At 38.9% G+C, this 18,147-nt stretch overlaps 1 protein-coding gene across 2 annotated transcripts; it reads left to right on the top strand.

Moving 5' to 3' along the window:
• The first annotated feature begins 4,437 nt into the window (after nucleotides 1-4,437).
• On the top strand, nucleotides 4,438-15,776 carry figla (folliculogenesis specific bHLH transcription factor). Of its 2 annotated transcripts, XM_085788237.1 has the most exons (6): nucleotides 4,438-4,669; nucleotides 10,983-11,129; nucleotides 11,243-11,332; nucleotides 14,385-14,537; nucleotides 15,589-15,653; nucleotides 15,758-15,776. In XM_085788237.1, exons 1-5 carry the CDS (start codon nucleotides 4,469-4,471, stop codon nucleotides 15,604-15,606), a joined length of 609 nt encoding a protein of 202 aa, XP_085644363.1. In that variant the 5' UTR covers nucleotides 4,438-4,468; the 3' UTR covers nucleotides 15,607-15,653; nucleotides 15,758-15,776. The 2 variants fall into 2 exon arrangements, with proteins under 2 accessions (XP_085644363.1, XP_085644362.1); XM_085788236.1 differs by lacking the exon at nucleotides 15,758-15,776 and having other exon boundaries at nucleotides 15,589-15,723.
• Nucleotides 15,777-18,147: the final 2,371 nt, after the last annotated feature.

Raw genomic sequence — 18,147 nt, 5'->3', positions numbered from 1 at the left:
AAGATAGAACATTTAAGACTTATATTAACACAAAAATATTGCTTACTTCTGCTTTAAACTGGTCCTGACTTCAAACGTAGCTAGACAGTCTGTTCTGACTGTTCCTGTTCCTCTTTTATTCAGAAATGATTTTCCCTGTATCTTTGTCTGTTGTCTGGCTTCCTGCCCTTGGGTATTTCTCACTTCTGTAATTACTTTCCTGCCATCCATCGGCTATACCGTGTATCTGTGTGAGGCTGACATAAAGGCCTTCTTCATAAGGTCATGTTCCTGCTGCAATTGTGTTATACAATACTTCTTAACATGTTTTTGTGTTCATGTTTTGTGTCATTTTTAGCTGCCTGACTAATGTGAATTTCCCTTTAGGGATGAATGAAGTATTAATCTATCTATCTATCTATCTATCTATCTATCTATCTATCTATCTATCTATCTATCTATCTATCTATCTATCTATCTATCTATCTATCTATCTATCTATCTATCAGCATTGCACCACCGCTCTTTGTGATCTGCCCTGATATGTTTAACCTGTGTCTTGCTTTCTGCTCCCCTTTGTGCTTATTGATGTTGGTCCTCCCTTCAGTCTTTGTTAGTTTGTTCAGCTTATTGAATGACTGTGGCTCAGGAGGCAGTGCACATCAGTTTGGCAGTTTATTGCTGTAGAGGGGCTCCCTGGTCCAGCAGGTGAAAGGGTTTGTTTCGCAAGTCACTACTCTCAAGTGTAGATGACCTATCTTTCTTGTTCTTGTAGCTGTTAGGGTTGCTGCCGTCCAACAGGTGTATTACTGTCAGTCAACCAATCATCTTCTCCTTTTTTCTTCTCATTCCCCTTCTCTCTCTCTCTCTGTCTCTCACATACACCCTCACCCTGTGTCACCTGGGATTGGTTCCAGCACTCCAATGACTCCATGCCAGTCCCCCTGAATAGCATTAGCTTCTGGCTTTGCAAACCCACCAAATTTGAGGCTTGATATCAGGCGCAAACCGCCAGGTCAACTCTAACAGTTTATGACGTTGTGAATTATATTTAGACTGGCAGGCAATTAGAAAGATGAGCATGGCAAGAAAGGGTTTAATAGGCCTATATGTTATATGATTAAATATAATATTTTATAATAACGCTCAAAATATAATAATTCAATTTTATTTTGTTACTTGCATTTGTTCTCATCTTCCCTCCAATTTGCTGAGGACCCCTTAGCACCCCCTGGTGGCCCCCCACTTTGAAAACCAGTGGTATAGGCCAGTGGTTCCCAACCTTTTTCTTAAGGGACCCATATTTTTACCATTGAAAACTTTGGTGACCCCCCCCCAATGTAAAATAAAATAAAATAAGGAACATCATAACTTCTTTTACATGAAATACTTTATTATATTTCAGTAATTTAATAACAGCATGGAACAAACAATCGGGAGAACCTGTGTATGATTACAACATATTTCTTTAGAACTTTACTTTTAAAAACATAATTGTGTTTTTAAAAGTACAAGTTCTGAAGAATATGTTGTAATTTTACACAGTTTTTTTCTCATTGTTCCATGCTGTTTTTAAAATTCATTGTGACTGATATTGCCCTGCTGTATATTATGTATTTAATGTTTTAAAACTGTTGATATTCAATCATCTATTGATATAGGCCTATAATTTATTTGTTTATCTATTTAAATACATGAATAAATGTTTAATGTGGCCCTTGAATTTAGTTGATTTTGTCACATGTGAATTAAATGCTTAGCCTACTCATTTATTTAACATTTTAATTACATTAAAATTATTATACCCCTTAAAATCAAGAGGGCTTCGCGACCCCCCCTGGTTGGGAACCACTGGTATAGGCAATGGGTGGATGAATAAGAATCTTTATCATAGTAGTAAAAACACACACGCTGGTGGTTGCACAAAAAATCCTTAATCACTTGGTCACAGTCTGGAGCCCTGTTACTTTACCTATTTCCTTTTAAAAAGCAATAGTTTGCAAGAGACATATGTCTTACCTCAACCAGGCTGTTGAGGTGGACGAGAGAATTTGTTTTCTTGCTCCTGCATTTAAAAAAAAAAAAAAGTGAAATGGCCTGAACATTCAAGATCCAACCTTTTTACAGTTTTTGTTAGTCGCCTTGGTACATTTCTCGAATCATCCACGACATTTGCAAAACAGTAAGTGCATTTCTCAAAACAATTCATACGAATAATCAATGACCCCGGTTCAAATCCCGCATCAAGCTGCCCTTTCCTGTATGTCATTCCTCCCTCTCTGCCTCCCAATTTCCTGTCTCTCTCTCTCCACTGTGCTTTCCAATAAAGGTGAAAAAGCCTCAAAAATATACCAAAAACACCCTGGATTACCTGCAAAAGCCAGTCTCTTGCTCAAAATCCCTAGTTCATTTCTGAAAAGTAAATATCTGTGAAATGAAAATGTCAGTACCATCAGAATGACAAGACATGATGTAAGAAAATATGTACTGTAATTTGTTGACAGACCATGTCATTGCGATACAGAAAGGAAAAGACTGCAAAGCACAAAGAAAAAAAGTAGAAATGTGAGCACAGGACAATCTCCTTAGGGAAAACTGTACATGCAGTGCTGTAGGAATTACAGTGCAGTCTTCCTACACCTCCTGGCGTTCCTGTCTGTTGGGCCACAGATTCTCATCCACATCAGAATGAATATCTTCTCTTGCAATGCAGCGTGGAAAGAATCATAGAGTGTCTTATTCAGCCTCTGCTCTGGGCAGCAATTTACTAATTCAGGAAAGATTTTGAAAAAAAAAAAAGTCTAATGGAAATGTATAGAAATATGCTTGACATATTACTGCAACTTGTTCAACCATTTTGCACGTAAAGACTTATGTGATGAACTAATGCCTAAATGTTGTGGGGGGTGAGATTATTCAACAGAGACCCATTATAATACATTTTGATCAACATGACATAAGCAATTGATAATGTAGGAAACAGCAGAGAATTGTACATAATCATTTGCATGGATCTAACAAAGCATTTTTGATGTGCACAAATGACACAATAATGTGATTGAACAAGTAGTTTTGAGAATTTCAATTCTGATCTGAGAAATATACCGTACCAAAGGGACTGAGAAAAACTGTAAATAAAAGGCTCAAACTTTTTTTTAAAAGATAGCTCATTCATTTCCCAGAATAAACGAAGGTCAAAATAAGCAGAAGAAAATGAACCACTTTTTGTAAAATCTTAACTTTTTTTTTTTCCTGTCTTCTCTGCAGCTCCATTCCTGCTTTGTCCATCCTTGTGCCCTTCATTTTCAAAGGGCCTTAACATTTGCACGTTATATCTCATTGTAGCACTATTTTTGCACGTGACCTTGGCAAAACATCGCTTTTGATAAAGCAGTTTGACAAAAGTGTAGGCCTAGGCATCAGAAGTTCCTGTATGATAGGAACTTCTGATGCCTGTATGATCAAATAATGATATCAAACTGCGGTAAAAATAGTTTTAGGTTGGATATTCAATGGACACTCGCTCTGGATCAGTGTGGCGACTTCTTCTGTTCCAACCAGTGTTGGCTGTTTGTTCACCGTCGGTTCAATCTTTGACACCTAACTACCACGCTATCATTTAGAGACCATCAACAAATTATAAACTTTTTATTGCATTTGACCACTCCTCATATATTTTTTATATACATTTTTGATACATTTCATAATTTAAATTAGCGTTTTAGCTCAATATCTTCCAGGTCATGTGACCTATTGGCTCATATGCAGATGTAGTTGTTTTATGAGACACACCTCTTTGTATGATATTTTAATGCTCCCTCTATTTCATATCAGTTATTTAATGTAAATTTCTAATTTCTTACAATGACTTACAGTTTTGACCTCAAGACTATCTTGACTAAGGCTACTTACTGACCTAAACATTTTTACTGTATTGATACGGAGAAATTCAGACTTAAAGTTCCCTGTATTTTTGTGTGTGTTTATGTAGAAATGTTTTAGGCTACTAAATCAATAAAAGAATAAAGAAATAAAACACAACTGGCCAGCACTAGTTTATGCACAAAGTCTGCAGTCACCACTCCTTTCCTGCTTCAGGCACAGCACAAGAACCAACCTGAATCTGCAAAAGGGCTAATTAACCATAGGCCTATAGGCTATTTATTTATTTTTATTACATTTTTATTCAGAATGCTTGATGTTTTAGGTTTTTGTGGGTTTCCAAACTTCATGATTCTTTAAACAAGTGTTGAGTTAGTTTGCTATTGTGCTGTCTGTCTGCTCACCTTTTGGACATCCAGCTGCTGCAGACCGACCCAGACCGGGTCCTGATTAAACACTGAACACAGGTGTGTGGTCCTCCAGCCTCGCGCAGCCCTCCTACCATCACCAACAGAGAGAGAGGGGCCCTGGCACTGGCACATACACATACACATACACATACACATACACACATATAGGTGAGAGGCGCGGTTCAGTGTGGTGTGTTATGTTACTGGTTAAAATGGAGGTGCCCGCGGAGGAGCTGATGGGCGATATTTTGAGGCGTCTCACAGGCGAGTCTGTCCTCCCGGTGTACAGCAACATAGAGAAGTTCAAGCGAGCCAAAGACGGCTTGTACTTTGTAGCCGAGGACTTCACCGAAACAGTGAAAAAAAGAGAGATGGTGAACGCCAAAGAGCGACTGAGAGTGAGTACTGACCGGAAATTATCATGAAGAAAGCAAAAGTAATGAGTGTTTAACGCTTTTGACGCTTTGGTCATGTGTTAGCTACGAGCTTGTGTCGAGGTAAACGCCATTAGTTTAGTTTAACTTAGCTTAGCTTAGCTTAGCTTAGCTTAGCTGGCAGGTAGCATCGAGCCTGTAGCTAGCTGGTCCACCTGTTTGGCTGTGAAGTTTACAAGAGAGTTTGTTGGTCATTTTTTTTGCATACATCTGTTAATCAACTTCAGTCTTGATCAAAACTACTAAAACATTTTTTAAAATTCAAAATTTTAACCCTTTGAATGCCAATTGAAAAAACAAAGTCACTGATATGGGAAAAAATACACACAAAATGTGCTATTTTCAATATAAAAAGTGATTGGACAAAGAAAAATTTTTTCATGCATATTTAGTTTTCGTGCAGCAACAGATTTTCTAAAAAAAAATCCTTAGTGGCTGTTTTTGCCCCATTGACTCCCATTATAAACACATGTTTTGAATGCAGAGACATGACACCATATATAAATATAATTTTTACAGTCAGGGTGATCAACCCTGTTCAGAAGGGATCAAATTAGGTAATTTTACTGTTGATCACCTGGTTCACCCATTTACCCATTACATAGGCCTGTTGTATTACTAGCCTAGTTTCTGTATCTGTATAATAGTGTTTATGAGCATATTTGTGTGTGTGTGTTGGGTGGAGAGCACAGGGTTAAAATAGAGGGTATGTAACTGCAGGACTGACCTCAGAAGTGTATGTTCAATTAGGTGTGTGACCTTTGTGCACCGACCTTGATATAGCCAAAAAATCAAAACATGCACCCCGGCTCTCAGAACTACAAAGAGTCTACATACAGTAAACAAAAACAAAGTGTAAGTGTGATTATGCGCCTGCTGGCCAGGTGGCCTTTTGATCTTGAGAAGAGGAGCCTTGGCACTCAGAACTACACACACACACACACACACACACACGCACACAAGGGAGTAGGTTTGATTTTGACATTGGTGGGGACACAAAAGTGCTCCGAGGCATCGCTCCTTAAAGTTGATGTTTTTTGCATTTGCAATCATAATTTCATGTCATGTAGGGGTAACTAATGAGCAACTAATGAAAGACAAGAAGGCAACTTAGAAGAATTCTCAGTTGCTCTGGCTTAAGTCAACTGTGCATCATCATGACTAACACATCCATCATTATTTAACCTCACCTGTGAATTTCCAGCCTCTCCTCCATCTCCTCCTTCTCTACCTCATCCAGCTTCTCCTTCTCTACCTCTTCCTGCCTCTCCTCCTTCATCTGTTCTAGCCTCTCCTCCTCTACCTCCTCTCCATCCTTTTTCATCTCCTCCAGCCTCTCTACTGTCTGTCACCTGACAAAATATGTTGATGCATGACATATGAACAGATAGGTACATGAGGGATAGAGCTTGATGGTACAGTTATTGCATTAGGAAAAAAGGCTTTTACTTTCACACACTTATGTGTAATTTATTCCCCCAAAATATGGATGTATAAAATTACATGAGCATCTGAGGGTTTTTTGTAGGCCTATTTTCCCCACCAATGTTCTTTATTTTTGTTTTTTAAGCAGTTGCTCCCTTTTACACAAAGGAGGATACATGGAAATAATAAGCTAGTAAAAAGTAAAAATAACTTTTAAAAAAGTGTATCTGTTTGCCATTAAATACTGGCTTTTATTCATTATCTGTAGCCTATTGTTGAGGCTCTACAGTTATACACACTTGAAGAAGCCTAACTTACACTTTGACTTATAAAGAAGTCTCTTATTAGTCCAGGCAAAATAGCGTTTTACGACAGACTAATTGTCACAGAAGGTTTTTCACCATACGTAATTTCTATGAGGTGTCTAGAACAACATACTAAAAGTCCTAAGAAATCCTAGTTGGGGAAATATGTTTAATTTGCATCATTATTTACTGTATAAAGTCTATGGTGCCGACAACAATACACCCCAATGGGACTATTTTTTCCCTTTACTCCTATCACAATGAAACTTTACACAATGAAAGTATCCATGAAATGTAACATTTTTTGTATTACAAGTTTCTTTGAAAATGAATTTGAATATGCAAATGAGCAATACACTAATGGAATATGCCCAAAATACACCCGAATAGGCTTATTTTCTTCCTTTACTCCTACCACAATCACACTTCACACAATAAAAGTATACATGAAAAGTAACATTTCTGTATTTCAAGTTTCTTGGAAAATTAATTTTAAATATGTAAATGAGCTCAACACTAATTGACTTATGGTCAAGAAGCCATAAAGCCACAAGCAGCAACAGGGGCCAAATAACTAACACATTCATGTACATTCAATAAGTTCACCTAAGCACTGAGTGCTGTCACTTGCCACACTTGACTTATGCATACACACATGTCACTTGCCACACTTAAAAGACCTATATTGACCTTAAGAATTAATTGTACAGTCTTGTCTCCAGTTGCTTTCTAAATTCTTTTTTTTTATTAGCGAACAAGCCTTACCTAACGACTTTCCTCCCAGTTTGCAGAGAACACTTTAGAAGAAAGTCAGAATTCATCAAAGTTGTTTCAACGACTGTGTGTGATGTTATATTAAATATGCTGTTATGTTCAACAACATATGAGCGGGACTAAGAAGTTATTTGGCCCCTGTTTTTGCTGCTTGTGGTTTTATGGCTTCTTGACCATAAGTATTTTGGGCATATTCCATTAGTGTATTGCTCATTTGCATATTCAAATTCATTTTCCAAGAAACTTGTAATACAAAAAATGTTACTTTTAATGTCTACTTTCATTGTGTAAAGTTTCATTGTGGTAGGAGTAAAGGAAAAAAAGAAGCCTATTCGGGTGTATTTGGGGCATATTTGATTAGTGTAAGGCTCATTTGCATATTCAAATTCATTTTCAAAGAAACTTGTAATACAAAAAATGTTACATTTCATGGATACTTTCATCATGTAAGGTTTCATTGTGATAGGAGTAAAGGAAAAAAATAGCCCCATTGGGGTGTATTGTTGTCGGCACCATAGACTTTATACAGTAAATAATGATGCAAATTAAACATATTTCCCCAACTAGGATTTCTTAGGACTTTTAGTATGTTGTTCTAGACACCTCATAGAAATTATGTATGGTGAAAAACCTTCTGTGACAATTAGTTCTATTTTTGGGTCCAAAATGAGCTAAATTGCCTGGACTATATGTCCATTTTCCTTTTCTTTGACATCCTTATTACCAAGCACAGACCCACAGCCAGAGCGCACACGCACGCACGCATGCATGCAAACAGACAAACAGACAGACACAAACACAAATGTTCATGTAAATGACACCACTGATGTTAAAATCCGTCTAGCTGACGTGACCCAGGCAGAACAGATGCCGAACATGATGAACATGTTGACAACATTGGCGGTTGCAGATTGAAGCACCGTGACCTCCTGTCCGTCCGACCAACGAGCAGGTAACTTTTACAAGCAGACGGAGTGACAGCGGGGACAGCCAATCACATGTATGTTAGCGAGAAACGGCAGAGCCAATCGGAGATCGATATTTAGGTTAGAGGCGGGACTTATAGCAGAGACAGACTGTTAACCCTTTTTCTGCCATAATCATTTGACTAAACACTACGGACAGCGGACACAGCGGCTGAATATTGGTAGGGACGTGTCCCTAGCGTCCCTACCCAATTCTACGCCCTTGCACGCACACACACACACAAATATGCTCATAAACACTATTATACAGATACAGAAACTAGGCTAGTAATACAACAGGCCTATGTAATGGGTAAATGGGTGAACCAGGTGATCAACAGTAAAATTACCTAATTTGATCCCTTCTGAACAGGGTTGATCACCCTGACTGTAAAAATTATATTTATATATAGTGTCACTCCATTTCTCACCTCACACAGTGGTGCTCTGACAACCATCTGCACCTCAATGTGTCCAAAACCAAAGAACTGGTCATCACCTCCCCCAGCACAAGCAAGTCAACCCCCTTCCCCACCCACAACCCCATCAGCATCAACGGAGAAGCCGTAGAGGTGGTAGATACTTTCAGATACCTGGGACTCATTATAGACAATAAACTCATCTTTGAATCACACATCCATAAACGCAGCCAACAAAGACTCTCTGCCATCAGGAAACTGAGAGCTCTCTCTCCTATGTTACTGTACAAGAGCATAATTCAGCCCATCCTCCTCTACTGCTCCTCCTGTTTCTTCAACATGTTGTCATCCCCCAACACAAAAAGACTGACACAAATCCCTCACAGAGCTGCCAAAATCATTGGCCTCCCCACCCCCATCCTCTCTGACCTCAACACCATAGCCATAACACGCAGAGCACTCACCATCACCCAGGACCCCAGTCACCCCCTAAACCCGTACTTTGTGCTGCTTCCATCTGGCCGCCGGTACAGGTCCCTGACCTGGAAGAGGGTCAAGTTCAGCCGAAGCTTCGTCCCCTCTGCTATAACAGAACTAAATAGATTGCGTCGCTAAATGTGTGTTCCTGTTTAATGTGTATGGGTGGGTAATGTAATGTATGTATTTATGTATCTTGAGGTTGTGTGTGGCGTACGGGGGTGAAAACAAGTTTCCTTGTAAAGGACAAATAAAGCTGAATCTGAATCTGATGTCTCTGCATTCAAAACATGTGTTTATAATGGGAGTCAATGGGGCAAAAACAGCCACTAAGGATTTTTTTTTTAGAAAATCTGTTGCTGCACGAAAACTAAATATGCATAAAAGTCATTGATGTTACTAATCTAAGACATGTCCAAGACTGTGATAGCATGAAAAAATTTTCTTTGTCCAAGCACTTTTTATATTGAAAATAGCACATTTTGACTTTGTTTTTTCAATTGACATTCAAAGGGTTACAATTTTGAATTAAAAAAATTTTTTTAGTAGTTTTGATCAAGACTGAAGTTGATTAAGAGATTTATGCAAAAAATATTTATCTGATATATTTTTACAGCAGTCAAAGTTAGTGGCTGAAAACAGCCACCAATACCGCAAAAGGAAGTTTTTTTTGAAAATCTGTTGCTGCACAAAAACTAAATATGCATCAAAACCAATTATGTTACTAATCTTTGACATATCCAAGACTGTGATAGCATGAAAAAAAATTTCTTTGTCCAATCACGTTTTTTATATTGAAAATAGCTCATTTGTGTGTATTTTTTCCCATATCAGTGACTTTGTTTTTTCAATTGGCATGCAAAGGGTTAAAATTTTGAATTTTTAAAAAAAAAAATTGTAGTTTTGATCAAGACTGAAGTTGATTAACAGATTTATGCAAAAAATTTGAAAAAAATATTTATCTGATATATTTTTACAGCAGTCAAAGTTAGTGGATGAAAACAGCCACCAATACCGCTGAAGGGTAGTAAATTTGCCGACAGTGTAATATTGACCTTTTGAAAATTTCAAAATCATATTTTCAAATTGTATGTAAAAATAAGGTTTGTCAGCAAAAATCATGCCATTTGCTGCAATACAGTGAAAGTTATGGTCAAATTAAGAGGAAAAGGTGACCCCTAGTGGATGTTTTTGGCGCTAATACCGTAAAACAAAGTTTGGATTGAACAGAAGAACAAAGCACAGAACCTGCTGAAGTCTCTGACACTGGTGCAACCAAGTATTTCAGATGCGTAGCCTACAAGCAATAGGCCTACTCTTGTAGAACAATTTCATTTCTTTTTAAACTTGTTGAATCACATTACATAAACCAAAGTGAGTGAGTGACAGAGACATTTGGGGTTAAAAAAAATACAAAAGAAAAAAAGATGACACTGTGGTCTTGACTGGTCTTGAGGGGGGAAAAAAGTTTAGCTCCATTGAGACAAGGCCCAGTAAAAATGTAGTCAATTCTGTGACAAGACCATGACCTATGTCACACACAACATGAAGCACACTGACTGCTAAACAAACACCAGGAGCATAACACAATGATGCAGAGGCCTTGAACATTTTCCAAACTGTCCAGTTAGTTTTAGTCTTTGCAACTTTAGGACCAACAACCATTGAGAGCAAAATCACATTTCAGTCAACTAACTTTGTGAACCTGATTCATCTGTGGCCATAAAAAGTAAAGTGTTTTTAAAGGCTCTGGTTATCCTTGGAAACCCCTTTTTTACATCCAAGCTTTTCTTAAATTGCAGGTTGGAATAAAGCAGGAGAAAGCAGACTATCGTGTGGAACAAAATTAAACCTAAATTTAATGAATGGAAAAGAGTTGTGCAACTATTGATATAAAGACTCTTGTTCACAGATCAGGAACTTGAATACTATGTTCTCCCGCTTGAAGCGCATCGTGCCTCTTATGAGACCTGACCGGAAGCCCAGTAAAGTGGACACGCTTAAAGCTGCGACGGAATACATTCGTTTGCTCCTTGCAGTTTTGCAGGACAGTGACAGTGTGAGTACTTGAGTCATCACGACGCTCACCAAATAGTAAGTGCCCTTTGTTGCTCCCCAAGGACACTGTCACTTATTTTGAAAGGTTGATTAGTGTTATTTTCTGTTTTTCAGCATGATGGCAACAGGACTGATTTCCTAAAGAATGCAATCACTTGTGGTCAGATTGAGGGCTTCAGCAGTGACCTATGGAGAGTGGATGATGTAAGTGTTTTTCCATTGTCCAGGTATGACAGGTGATTTGACAGAGTTCAGTTCATGTAAAGGTGTGCAAGTCATCAACAGCCATACATTCATTGGAATTACTACATATCTAAATGTAAATGGTCATGGAACCTGTTTACCCCTGTCATTAAAATGCATCTTGATCAGATCACAAGTGGACACAAGTGTAAACGGGCACCAAAACATTTGGTAAAACGTTCCTTTAAACCACTTGCCAGGGTGGTCTGAGAGACAGATTTCTTTCGAAGTGTAAATGTCCATGCGTTCTGATGTGTCTCAGACAAGGATGAAGCTGGACGTTGAAGACTATGTGCCAATGATTGAAGGAGAAGAGGAAATGGAAGATAATAGCATACAGTACATACGCAATGATGTTCCCAAGGCAACAGTTCTGTGAAATCTGGACCCAAGTGGACAGTGGGACTCATTCACAGTACTCTCAAGGCACTTTACAAATTGAAAAGGTCTATAACTTCTTTTCAAAATAGTGTAAGAGATGCAAGGCAATAGCCAAAGATCTTAAAGTCCCTTTTTCAACAGTCTATAATGTTAGGCTTCACAGTAAAAAAAAAAAAAAAAAGAGGGAGAAACGAGCACTCGCCCAAAAAAAGGATAAAACTTAACTCTTTCACTGCCAAAGACGAGTTATCTCGTCTTAGCGAATCCAAGCGTAGTCTGCCAAAGACGAGATAACTCGTCTTAGCGTTTTTTTAATGGCAACGCCATGCTGAATGTCTTGCCTACTCCTCTGTGAAGATCAGACTTGTATCATCAAAATAAAGTGCAGAAAAACACATTTGGATTGAGAGATATAAAAAAATATAGCGTGTTTTTCCCCCCTCACGGAGCGGAGCGGGTGTCTGACTGCAGCGGCGCCGCTCCGTGACACTCTGGCCGCCGGTGAGAGCTTAGGGGGCGGCGGCGGGGCTCATGGCGGCTCGGCAGCTCGTCGAAGCTCCGTGCAGCTCCGTGATACAAAGCACAAACGTTAGTAACAACAACCCCGTTGATCGCTCGTCGTTAGTCATCAAGAGCGTTTGGAAAGTCGCCAGATTTTGCGAGAAATCACTCAGATAGAAGCTTGAAAATCCCCGATCTAGTGTGGATGAGGAGTGGACGGCGCCGGCGAACGTGACGAGGAGAGCTAAAGGTGGTGGGAGTGTCTGTTGTGAGCGTACAGAGACTGTCTGTGGTTGTGAGTTCAGGGGGCACGTGACGTCAGCCAGAGCTGTCGGCTGTGTGTGTGTGTGTAGATGTGTGTGTGTGTGTGTGTGTGTGAGACAGAGAGAGTGAGTGAGACCGCTGCCTGCTGACCAGAGGAAGCTGGATCTGATCTAAAGCGCCGTGTTTCGGCTACAAAAACCTGTCGAACTGATCCGAACACACGCACACACACAGACACACACGCACGCGCACGTACAGACACACGCACGCGTACATGCACACGCACACGTCATGCACCACGCACACACACTAAAAAAAGGAAAGAAAAAGTTGTAACTCAAAGAAAAGAAAGAAAAAAGGCTGCAGACGTGTGTGTCAGTAGCTAAATGTCTTGTCTTTTGTCATCAAAAGTCATTTGTCAGTGTTGATTTTGTTGTTGTTCACAAGAGAACAACTGTACAGATGTTGAGGCATCACTAAAGCAAAATATAAAGGAGCCAATTGTACTGGTTCACCTGAAAATGACAGCCGACACAAAAACCTCTTTTTCTCAAGATTTTGGTGCCAAAATGGCATTTTGGGCTAAACTAACCTATATTCAACCGCCAATTTCACAAGACTGGAACAAGATAGAAACAAACAGGTTTTTTTGCTGGAAACTAGAGACCCTCATCTTTCCTTTGATGGGTTGAATGTGTATGTAGTAACAGTACATAATATATGGTGGGTCTATGAAAATCAGTCAAAAAGCTGGAAAATGCCTGGCAAGCTGGAGGAAGCTGCTGTGAGAATGGCTGGCAGTCAAAGAGTTAAGGAGGTGCACGGCTACAGCAGCAGACTGAAAAGCCAGCACCTTTGACAAATTTTTATTGCAGGACGCCTGTCCTGCAATAGAAATTCGTCAAAGGGATCGTGAGCTTGCTGGCTTTTCCTCCCCTTTTCAGAAACATACTACCTGCAGTAAAAGATGAAAGAAGCTGTACACATTGAATGTATCAAAGGAAATAGTGCCATGGCATTTATTGCATCAAGAAGTATAAAAGAATGGTTCAAGGGTAAACGATGGACTATTAGCGCTGCCCAACAGTCGAGCCTGATGTTATCCCCTTGAAAAGCATCAATAGCATAGTGTTGCAAAAATGATTCATGCGACTTTGAAATTACAGTTTTAGAGAACAGGTGCAAGTACTGGCATAAAAGTGGAGCCGTGCGGTCCTTTGGAAGAACAGAAACTGGTGTATTTTATTTAATATTTTTCTGTCAAAGAGCTCTGTGAGAGTCAAACAGTTGCTCTGTGCTGCAATACAAGAATGTGAAGGTTACAGGTTAAGAAAATGTTGTGTCAAAGCAGAGCGTTTACATAAAGTAACTTTTCTAACTAATTGAGTTCTTCAGTTTACTGCTGTGGTTATACTGAACTTTTTCTTTTGTACATTTTTGAAAGGATCCATATTTTAATTCAGTTTTATTTTATTTTTTGAATAAAGAGGTCCATATTTTTTTTTAAACCCCTTCAGGTATTTATGTTCCATACAACCTGTCAGGGTTTATTTCTCCATAACAACCTCCAAACTATACATTATCCCTTACTTATTTGACCATGAGAATTACTCCAAAGCTGTTTAATTAAGGTAAAAATGTAGCACAGCTGAGGTGGAAATCCTGCATAGTTCCTCTTTAACTACACAACTTTAATTTGTTGTGGCTTATTAACTGAATTTGAAAAAACAGGTGCTTTAGATTTTAAAGAGTTTGGAGCATTCTTGATATGGATAATTGATGTATTTAAAAAAAAAACCTCCTTGACCATCTTTGACTTTTTAAACCTCTGGTAGGAGAAGGTAACATTTTGACGCATTTCTTACAGCTGCTCAACATGTCAGATGAGCGTATGGAGGATGGATTCACTATTCCCCCAGAGCCAGTGACAGAGGACGGAGATATGACCAGTCTGGTGTTGCAGCATTGTGTAATGCCTGCATACCAGTTCATCATCCAAGTAGCACCCGATCAGACTTCGGTAACCGTATTTAACTTGTCTTATGATCCTTTCAGTCAAAGAGAAAGAACTAGGCACCCAGTGTGCTCATTCATAAAATTGTGGACATTACTTTGGTTCCATCTAAATCCAGATAACACAGCTTTGCCTTTTATTACATTGCACAGAAGGGAAAAGAACTGAAATCAAATGTAATTGGAAGGAAAATTAGGCTTTGAATTATTCTATATATAAATGAAATTGACTGAGTCATCATAACCTTTAAAAACAGTGAATGTAGAAGTTTCACACTTACAGTAGCTACTGTGTGGTGTACCCAAGAAGTCAGGGAAAACTTTTTGATGTTGTCAAATGTCAAATGTTGAACAGGGTTTTATGGGCAGGCAAAATTCCTCTTTCCGTTAACAGTGACTTGCTGGAGTGCTTCCTGTGAAGGCATAGTCTCGCTCGGATTTTAGTCCAATCTATGGCCTACAAGTCATGGTCTCGCCCTCTCTCCCTGACTTTCCTGTCTCTGTAGTTACCTGCATAAATGCAAGAATTGCCAAAAAACAACAGATGATTTATTGTGTATTGTTATGTTTGGAGTAGCCAGGAACTGAGACTGCTTACCTTTCTTACAAACCTGTTCCAGGTGCTGAATGTTTTCACCAGGGTGTTAATGATGACTTGAGACGTGAAGGAACGTCAGTTATTTATTAGTACCCTTTGTTAATCAATGTTCACGTACTAAAACGATTCAATCATAGACTAGGTGGATGCAGCGGTGATGGACAAATGTGTAACCCTTAGAATGCAAGACAGGCATCCTGCAAACAAGCAGGCAATCACACTCATGAATAATCCTCCACAGTTGCAGCTTGTAATCAACACAATGCATTTGATTATCTTAAGCGTGGACCTACTATTTGAGACATTTAAATCATCTTGACAAGGATCTTGTCATCTGATTGGGTAATTTTAAATGAGGAGGTTAGAGGGCTTTTTTTCTACATGCTGAGACGTCATGGAATAAAAGGTATAAAGTCTGCAAGAAGTCACTAATTGTCACCTTTTTTCTATTGGCTCACAGATGCCTCGACCCTGCTGAGTGGTGTTTGGAGCAGATGGATTTAACTAAAATTGGAGACATGCCAGGTTGGAGGGATTTATTTTCTTTTTTTTAAATACATAAATATCTAATACGTGATCAGAATTACATTTCCATGTAAAACCAAGCAGCCTAAATCTGAATTCTTAAGGTTGCGATGACCGTCAAAACAGGCAGAGCCATTAGTCCAGGATTGAACTTGTGTTGCCCCCAAGTGGACTGACATCATTGTCACTGAAAACCAAGGGGGCAGTTGTCGGTCTGAGAAGTGAAGCTCACTTCCGCGTTCAAAAAACTGCAATCCCCTCGGATTCCTCTGGGGGCTGGTGTCAGAAGGGAGCATTCCCCATAGACCCCCGTGTTAAAATCGCCGACTTTACATCCTCAGTAAACATGTTAAAAGCCTGGTGTCAGAACGTTTTTTCGTCTCAATCGATAGTTTCTACCCCCGCACACACTCTGAGGGGGGTGGATTTTTTTTTAACTCTACAGTTTTACTGTTATTAGGTTAAAACTCTGGCCAATCAGGGCGCGGAAACGTTGAGTGACAGGTCCGAGCAGCTCCGTGGACAGCTGCTTCGAGGCCAGTGGGCGGGTTCTCGGCCGGCCAATCCAACATGGCGCTGTTCAGGCCGCCATATTTGAGTCACAAAAACGACTCCCCAAAACCAATGGGTGACGTCACGGACGCTACGTCCATTCTTTTTACAGTCTATGCTGAAAACACACGTCTTTTTGACTTGACACAACAGGATAATAACACTATAGGTATATAGTTTGGTCTGTTGATGAATGTGAGGGCAATTTAAGTCCATTTTCAAACAGAAAATATGTTGGTGGTATATTTTGGCCTGTTTTATAGTTTGATCATATTTAGTAGAAATGTTGTTTATTATTAAATCCTGGTGTGTGCCTGTTACACAGCACAAAAAAGCATGTGTTTTTTCAGTTGCTCTGACCAGTCCATTTTTATGTTGAAATTGGTTGTAACTTGTAATCCACCTTTTTTTACTGTTGTTGTTGTTGAATGACACTAAGCTAGCAGAAAAGACTTTTCAGAATCCCTTTCCCACTGATTTGAAACGCATTGTTACACTGCCCTCCTCTGGTTGAATGTCTCAGGTCCCTCACACAGTGTCAGTGCCGTGATCAGTGTTCACTGCTGCACCGGCTACCAGAGCTTTCAGATGACTGAGCACGCAGTCATCGGTGCATCGTGTGCTGGTTACTGTTGGCAGCAGTGCACATGGTGTATGCAGATGTTTGTGCACACCCATGTAAAAAGGACATATGGTGTTTTTGAAGTAAAAGGAAGTGAATAAAACCCCAGCAGAAAATTTATTTAAATTTTTTTTTTTCAAATTATTATTCCCTGAAGTTGGAAAAAATGGCTTTGAAACACAAATTAGATAGTTTTTGGTTTATTTTTTTTAACAGTCTCCCAGCTTCATAGCCATCTGTTGGCTTAATTTTTTACGCCCTCACTCAGTGAATTGAAAGGGTTTATTAGCTCTGAAATATGATGAACAGCTGACAAATCTTAATGGGACCTATCTTAGCAGTCCTAATGAGTCAGCTAAGGCCTAACGAGTTAGTGTTCCAGAGTTCTTTTTTTTTCTGAAGTTCAAAAAAGAAAACGTGTCCGTAAGTAGCTCATTTTAATATGTTGTATAGGTTGTATTTACTTCCTTTCACTTTATAAATCAACAAAATATGCATTTTGCCCATTTAACATTTAGAATGAGGGCAAATAAGAAACAAGTGATTTGAAACGCAGCACAAAATGTGTTGTTGAACAGTATAATCTTAGATGAAGTAGCTCTTGTTTTAATTGTTTAGGGGCCTGTTGTGTTGAAGAATTGTGATTGAGAAAAATCTGTAATTTAAAATTTATTTGGAGTAAGCATTCATTTTTTTCATCCTACAAACTGTATTGTTGACAGCTCTTAAATAGATCTATGCCTTCAATCTCTGTTTAAAACTGATTTATGTTTTCTGTCTGAACGTCCAGATAAGAGTTGCGTTACTATCAAATGAGTATTATCAGTTTGACGTGCAGTTGAAATTAGATCCTGCCCCAAGGAATAAAGTCTGTTTTTGCCAAGTTAACTCATGTTTAAGTTTAGTCGCACTGTTAACACCACTGAACTGCACAGCCACAAACACCAAGAAGCATGCTAATATCTTAATGCCATAGTAAGCCTCATTTCATCCACCATGTCACTTATACTATTGATAAATATCTACGAGGTTAATAGCTTTTTATGATCTGCCTGGTAGACGAGGAGCTAATCCTAAATAAATGATTTTGTGTAGTGTGTACCTTTCTAATCCACTGGAATAGTGCTTTAGAAGTGGAGCAGTACAGGTGCTAACTAGCAGGGAATTAGAATATTTAAGTAGCCTACATAAAATGTTGCATTTTAAAACCACAAATGTAAATCTAAATTTGTTATTCTAAATACTAATATCACACAACCATGTGTCCAGTTTTAAACCAACATATCGCCACCATATAACAGCTTGTTCTGCATTAGAACA

This window comes from Trachurus japonicus, chromosome 9, assembly GCF_045865225.1.
Source record: "Trachurus japonicus isolate A0001 chromosome 9, Traja_1.0".
NCBI classification, from domain to species: Eukaryota; Metazoa; Chordata; class Actinopteri; order Carangiformes; family Carangidae; genus Trachurus; species Trachurus japonicus.
The sequence above is the reverse complement of the archived record's forward strand: the minus strand, read 5'-3'. Positions and strand labels throughout refer to the sequence as shown.

Excerpts from the sequence above, each read along its gene's own strand:
- figla (XM_085788237.1), top strand. The coding sequence starts at position 4,469 with ATGTTACTGGTTAAAATGGAGGTGCCCGCGGAGGAGCTGATGGGCGAT. Across the intron at positions 11,130-11,242 it reads TTTTGCAGGACAGTGACAGT|CATGATGGCAACAGGACTGA; the intron begins GTGAGTACTTGA and ends TCTGTTTTTCAG. Across the intron at positions 11,333-14,384 it reads ACCTATGGAGAGTGGATGAT|CTGCTCAACATGTCAGATGA; the intron begins GTAAGTGTTTTT and ends CATTTCTTACAG.